Source organism: Globicephala melas, chromosome 1 (genome assembly GCF_963455315.2).
Source record: "Globicephala melas chromosome 1, mGloMel1.2, whole genome shotgun sequence".
Lineage (NCBI taxonomy): Eukaryota > Metazoa > Chordata > Mammalia > Artiodactyla > Delphinidae > Globicephala > Globicephala melas.
The window spans coordinates 158,884,904-158,891,641 of NC_083314.1; the positions used below are offsets into that span (position 1 = coordinate 158,884,904).

General features: G+C 52.6%; 1 protein-coding gene across 1 annotated transcript; it reads left to right on the forward strand.

Moving 5' to 3' along the window:
* The first annotated feature begins 204 nt into the window (after positions 1 to 204).
* On the forward strand, positions 205 to 6,379 carry MRPS15 (mitochondrial ribosomal protein S15). The gene is given in 9 exon segments (XM_030869118.2): positions 205 to 430; positions 735 to 779; positions 1,676 to 1,751; positions 2,580 to 2,628; positions 3,109 to 3,193; positions 4,470 to 4,528; positions 5,788 to 5,979; positions 6,231 to 6,293; positions 6,296 to 6,379. Coding segments are annotated over 9 exon segments (777 nt in total). The 5' UTR covers positions 205 to 294; the 3' UTR covers positions 6,368 to 6,379.
* Positions 6,380 to 6,738: the final 359 nt, after the last annotated feature.

A 6,738-nucleotide genomic window follows, 5' to 3' on the forward strand; every position in this document is an offset into this window, starting at 1 on the left:
AACGTGGCATCTTAAGAGTTTATACAGCACCGCACGCCACTAACGATGTCAGGCGACGACCAAGCTCCCTCAATCTCGCGCTACAGCTAACCAGACCTCTCCCCTCGACCCAACTTCGCGTCATCACTGAGTCCGGCCTGCCAATCCATCATCTCGGTCCTCATCTGCTCATCCGGTCTCGCAACTGCACTCGATTGGTCGAGCCTGAGCCAATATGGCGGCGCCCTAAACCAAGTCCGTACCGCGAAGGCGACGGCGGCCGTGGGGCGGGCCCCTCGGGGGTGAGAAGCTACCATGCTGAGGGCGGCGTGGAGGGCGCTGAGTTCGATTCGGACCCAGGCAGTGACCCAGGCCCCAGTCCTCGGGCTGCCGGGCGGAGGGTGCGCCAAGCTTCTCTCCGTCCAGCGGGACCTTCCCTCACGTCCTGGAGGTAAGGAGCTGAGAAGCCGGACAGCGGAAGTAGGGAAATGGGGTTCGGCGGAGATAGAGGGTACGCGGGAAGAGGTTGGGGGGAGGGGGGGCGGAGTGTAGCGGCAGGAGAAAGAGTGGTGGGTGGGGAACAAGTAAGGCGCGGTGGGAGAGACATGGGGTATTCGGGGTGCGGAAGAAATGGGACTGTGGTCCTCGCAGAGAGGCCAAGACCTTGGAAGAAGGGTAACGCAAGGGCCGTAGACGAGAATCGAGGCTGGACTGTTGAAGGAGAATGTCCTCAGCCCCCACCCTTTTTTGTGTAGGTTTCATCCTCCGGGCCGCCCGCGGATATGCCACCCAGAAACCAGGTAGGAGCTCTTGGGTGGGATTTGGGGCGGAAGAGAGATTAGATTGCCTGGAAAGTTTGGGGTGGCCAAGGGGACAGAGGTGTCTACGTGGAGCCACTGGGGGGGACGGGGATGCGGGGGACGGGGGGGGGGGCGGAGGTCCTGCGAAGAAGCCCACGCCCACCTTATGACAAAGCCGTGGGCCTGGAGCCTGCATGAAGGGCAAGAGGAGGGGAGGTGGAGGGTGGGATATAGCGCTTCGTGTCCGCCCTTCCGAGGGGGAGGGCCCGGTTTCCCACTCCCAGGCAGTCTGCATAGTTGTTCAGATCTCTTACTAAATCTTAGTGTTATTTAGTTAGTACTATTTGCATAGCGGCAGAGCAGGGGCTGGCTGGAGAAGACAAATTTCCGTCTCCTATGCCTCTCCCTCATCTACAAGCACACTCCAAGCCTGAGGGTTTCCTTTGATCTCTATTTGGTGTCTACAATTCAGGCATCTTAAAGTTCAGGGTCCCTTCTCAAGCCCCTTATTTCATTCATGCAGTTAGCCAGCGCGCATTAGTTGGGCGTCTATGCTGTGCTGGGCCGCAGACCAGACATGGGGGATTCAAAGGGAGTCGACCTCAGTCCGTCCACAGGAGCACCCATCCTAGCGGGACGTCTGATAACTGTAGAGCCAGACAGGTGTGTGAGAAGTGCAGGCACAGTACAGGGTCTTGGGAAAGGCCACCTACTCCCAGCATGAAATATCAAGGCAGAGGCCCACAGGATTTGCAGAGGAGAAACTGAGCCCGGGGTTACCCAGTGCCTTGCTTGAGACCGTGGATGTCTCTGACAGAGTTGGTGAGAAGAGCCAAGTCTGGGAGGATGGGCAGTGAGAGTTGACTCTGGGTGTTTTCCATCCCTCCACTTGACAGTCCAGCCCAGCCATGAAGATGACCCACCCCCTTCTATGCTGCTCAAGGACTACCAGGACATCCCCGGAATTGAGAAGTAAGCAGGAAGAAATCTCTTTGATGAGGCAGGGGGCCCTGGGAGGATTGGCAAGGAGGGGGCTTCGAGGTAGATGCTTGACGTATCTGCAGCTTGACTATGGAACAGGGCAGAGAACTATAGAAGCCCAGGAATGGTGAGGATGAGTGGGCAGCAGGGGCACATGGAGCACACCTGCTTGCCATTTTTGTGCTCTGGGTAAAGACCCTCTACCATGAGATACCAAGGAGGCACCGTGCCTCACGGGTGTTTGTAGAAATCTTTCATCTCTTGATCCTGTGAGGGAAGAAATAGTGTCCCCATTTTGTAGATTGTCAGACTGCCCAGTGTCATACAGCTCCTAAGGGGCAGAGCTGGAGTTTGAATCCAGGGCTGAAAGATACCAAAACCAGGATCCTCTGCTCAGCCCCTGTCCTGTGCAGTGGGAGCTGGGCAGTCCCTCCAGTCCCTCCCACTGTGCAGTGTGACATGAGAAAAAAACAATGATTGTAGAATTGAAGTGTCTCAAGAGAGATTGAACCATATTCCAGCTAAAATGGAAATCCTCTTTTTGCTCTCCCTGTGACAAACCTGAAACACTTGAGCTGACAGCCCCAATTTTCTGTAGTTATCACATCATTCCGTGTTCACAGCACAGCAAATCAGATCTGTGCTGACTTTGAATCCCTGAGAAATGGCACCCCGCTTCCAGAGAGACTCATGTTGTAAAAGAAATTTTCACTCATCCTTGGTTTTCAAACTAAAATGAAAACAGCATTGCTCCCCTTCCTTCTTCCCACCCACCACCCCTGCCGACACCTGTCTCTCATTGCTGTGGTTTTTCCACAGGGTTGATGATGTCGTGAAAAAACTCTTATCTTTGGAAATGGCCAACCAGGTGAGTGGCCTTTGCCAAGGCTTGGCCTCTCTCAGTCCTCTCCTCTGAGATTCTCTCCTACCCTGGTAACACCTCCCAGCCCATGCTTCTCAAGTCACAGCACTTATCCCACTCTCATTCTATATCCACTTGTCAATACCCCCAGACTGAGCACCTCCAAGGCCAGGACTGTCTTGTTTCCCATTGTACCCTTAGCACCTGACAAACAGTAGGTACTCGATAAAGATCTAATGCCTGAATGAGTGAGCACGGTTTGGGGACATTCATCCAACATTCTTCTGTCAGTGGCATTGGCCTTGGGCTCACCTAGATGTGAACAACCATGTGGTTGGCCAGAGGCCACACCCTGATGAGCAGAGTAAAGTCACGCCCTGAGCCTTATGGCCTAGTTGCTATGACTGTGGCCCTGGCCCTGGAGGTATGAGGGCAAGTTCTTACAGGGGGCAGACCTCACAGATTCTCGGTCTCTGTCTTCAACAGAAAGAGAAGCTAAAAGTCAAGAAAGAGCAGCTGATGAACAAGGTCGTGGAAAACCCTAAGGACGCCGGCTCCCTGGAGGCTCGAAGTTGGTCGGGGGGCCCTGGGGGGGTCGGGGTGCAGGGGAGTCTGCTAGCTGGTACTTAATCCAGGCCCCTCACCTGCAGATACGCTGGTATTAGATGTGGCTTGGTAAAGGGAGAGACGGGAAGGACCAAGGACAGTGAAAACTGGACTCTATCCTTGATGCTGTAGTCAGCGCCCAGGTCCTGCCTCGTACCTACCTCTGTATGAGCTCAGGCCAAGCTCCTCAGGAACCAGAGCTTGTCTCTGTCTCCACTCTGCAGCTGAGGTGGTGTGAAAGGGCATGGGGTCAGGGCCAGCGTTCCCACTGCACTCTCTGCAGTGTTCCCAGAGCTCAGTGTGTGTACGGCAAGGGCCTGCTGTAGTGACAGCCTCTCCTTGGGGCCACCTTCTGCTTTTGCCTTTGCAATATAGGTTTGAGCTAAATAAGAGGATAGCTGAGGGAAGAATATTCTGGGGCTTTAGGAGATGAGTGGGAGCTGATAATTCTGAAAACTCATTAATGAAAACACAGAGATAAGGATGGCAGCTGGAAGGGAAGAGGCAAGGAGGAGACCCTTGACAGTCTTGGGATCTTAAATTATTACATTGGTGAGGACCTCCAGGGCAGTATTGAATCATAAACCGTGACAGCAGCCATCCCAGACTAATTCCTGAATTTAACAGGAATGTTCTAAAGTTTTACCATTAAGAATGCTGATTTGGGATTTGGGGTTTGGGGATGATACCTTCATAAGATTAAGGAACTTCCCTTCCTTATACTTTGCTTTCTAAAGGAAAGATAATCCAAAGGCTTTTGAGATCTTGAAGTTCAGAGTGCTCTGGGAGTGATAGAGAGGTGTACAAGAGCTTTGGTGATTGTTATTCCTTGAGGTCTTCTTTTTTTTAATTTATTTTATTTTATTCTTGGCTGCGTTGGGTCTTCGTTGCTGCACGTGGGCTTTTCTCTGGTTGTGGTGAGCGGGGGCTACTCTTCGTTGCGGTGCACGGGCTTCTCATTGTGGTGGCTTCCCTCTTTTGCAGAGCGTGGGCTCTAGGCACGGGGGCTTCAGTAGTTGTAGCACACAGGCTCAGTAGTTGTGGCGCTCGGGCTTAGTTGGTCCGCGGCATGTGGGATCTTCCCGGACCAGGGCTCGAACCCGTGTCCCCTGCATTGGCAGGCAGATTCTCAACCACTGTGCCACCAGGGAAGCCCTTCCTTGAGGTCTTAAAACATAACCAGGGTCTGGCTCTTCCTTCCTGTGTGCCCGGCTCTCATCCTCTGTGGTTTGTGGTTTCAGTTGTTGCCTTGACTGTCAAGATCCACAGTTATGAAGCACACATGCAGAAACATCGAAAGGTAACCCTTGGGCCTCACTCACGGCTAGCTGGGGGAGAGGAGCCTGAGCACTGATGGGCTCTGGGTCCAGAGAAACAGCTTGAGAAGCCAGGTGGCTAGAGCAGCAGAGCACCCACCCCTCAGCTGCGGTGGGAAACACACTTCCCTTCCACCTCCAGGGGTGAAATGGGAGCCTTACAGGACAGTGCTGAGTGTCACTAATGGTCAAGAACACAAACTTCAAAGCAAGGGCACAGCGTGTGGCACATAGTGGGCGCTCAATAAATAGTTGTTGAATGCGTGCATGGAGTCAGATTGCCCCAAGTTCAAATCCCAGCTCTGCCACTGCCACTTAACTGGCTGTGTGGCCCTGGGGAAGTTACATGTCCAAGCCTCAATTCTCCTGTCTGTCAAACGGGGATCATAATAGTACCCACCGACAGGATTGCAAGGACTGTATGAAGTAATGGCAGCCAACATGACGCATATAAAGTATTTAGGCCTCATGCTAAATACTTCACATGCATCAGTTCATTTAACCTTTATACTTGTCTTTGTATCCCATTGTACAGAAGAATGAGCTAGGCTGGCATAATGAAGTTATCCCTCCAGGCACAGGCACACCACTAGGAAATGATGTGCTAGGACTTGAAACTTGGTGATCTTGCTCCAGGGCCCACACTCCTAACCATTCTGCTGGATCTCAGCACAGTGTCGGACACAGAGCTGCTATAATTAGGCAATTGCTGGTATTTTTAATAAACACACAGTTGTGAACACAGACTGGCCCAGCTCCACACCTAGCACCTCAGTGTTCCCTGAAGCTAGTTGAGCTGTTCCTTGGAGATCAGAGTTGGAGTATGGAATGCCAGCCCCACTGAGGGAGCAGTGCCTGGCTGAGGGCAGGGGTTTTCCTAAGCCTTCCCTCCTCTCCACCCCAGCTGATAGTTTGCTGAGCTGTGCAGAGGCTGAGTGGGTGGTACAGGGGAAAGAGCATGAGATGTGGAGTCAGACCACTAGACCTGGATTCAGGGTCTAACACAAGGTCCCGACCCAGCAGTTCTAGAACCTTTAATGAATCAGTTAACATCTATGAGCCTTTATTTTCCCATCTGTAAAATGGGAATAACAGTAACACTGCCTACCTCAGAGTTGCACTAATATTTGCCTAAGATTGTGGGGAAGTTTCATTGCCAGGGTAAAATGACCATCCTTTGCTACTGTGAAGTGGCACAGCACTTATTTACATAATACTCAAAGTAATACCAACTCTCGTACAGGACAAAGCCCACAAGCGCTATCTACTGATGAGCATTGACCAGAGGAAAAAGATGCTCAAAAACCTCCGCAAGACCAACTATGCTGTCTTTGAGAAGACGTGCAGGGAGCTGGGGATTGAGTACACCTTTCCCCCTCTGTACTACCGGAAAGCCCACCGCCGCTGGGTGACCAAGAAGGCCCTGTGCATTCGGGTACGAGTCGGGACTGCTGCTTTGGTTGCCCCACTCCAGGACCGTGGTGGGGAGAGCATAAGGGAGGGGTCGTCTGTTTCTGAGCAAGGCGTGGAGCTGGCCCCGAGGCTTTGAGGTGGCTCCCAGGGCACGAAGCCCATAGAGAAAGGCTAGGGTGACCATCGGGGGGAGTCACTTCCCACCCCAGATGCTCGAAGTCTGAGGTTTTGCATAGCATTACAAAGTTTTTTCCTGCCCTCTCTCATCCCCAGGTTTTCCAAGAGGCTCAAAAGCTGAAGAAGCAAAAAAGGGCCTTAAAAGCTGCAGCTGCAGCAGCCAGAAACAGCGCCAGAAGAACCCAGAGAGGCCTTCCAAAACTGGACCAGAGGCAATCAAAGGAAACCAATAAATGTTAAAATTATGTCTTGCTGCCTTAAAGAATAACAGTAGACAAGGTGGGGCTCTTAGTGGCCTGAGGACGAGGAAGAATTCATTCCATCATGGAACTCTGGGGTCCCGGGGATATCTGAGGCAGAGTCCCTGCCCTCACATGCCACGGGATGCATTCTCATAACGCACCTCACACACACTCACAGAAACAACCCCCTGTCCTCCAGGGGCCATTCAGTGGAGGCAAGACTGAGCACACAGCAGCACAGAGGAAGCGTGAGGAGGCCAGCATACGAACTCCCTTCTATTTGGGGCCGTATAGGATGAGTGGAAGTTCACTGGGCAGAAATGGGAGCGAGGGCATCCCGGGCAGAAGGAATTGCAGGTGCA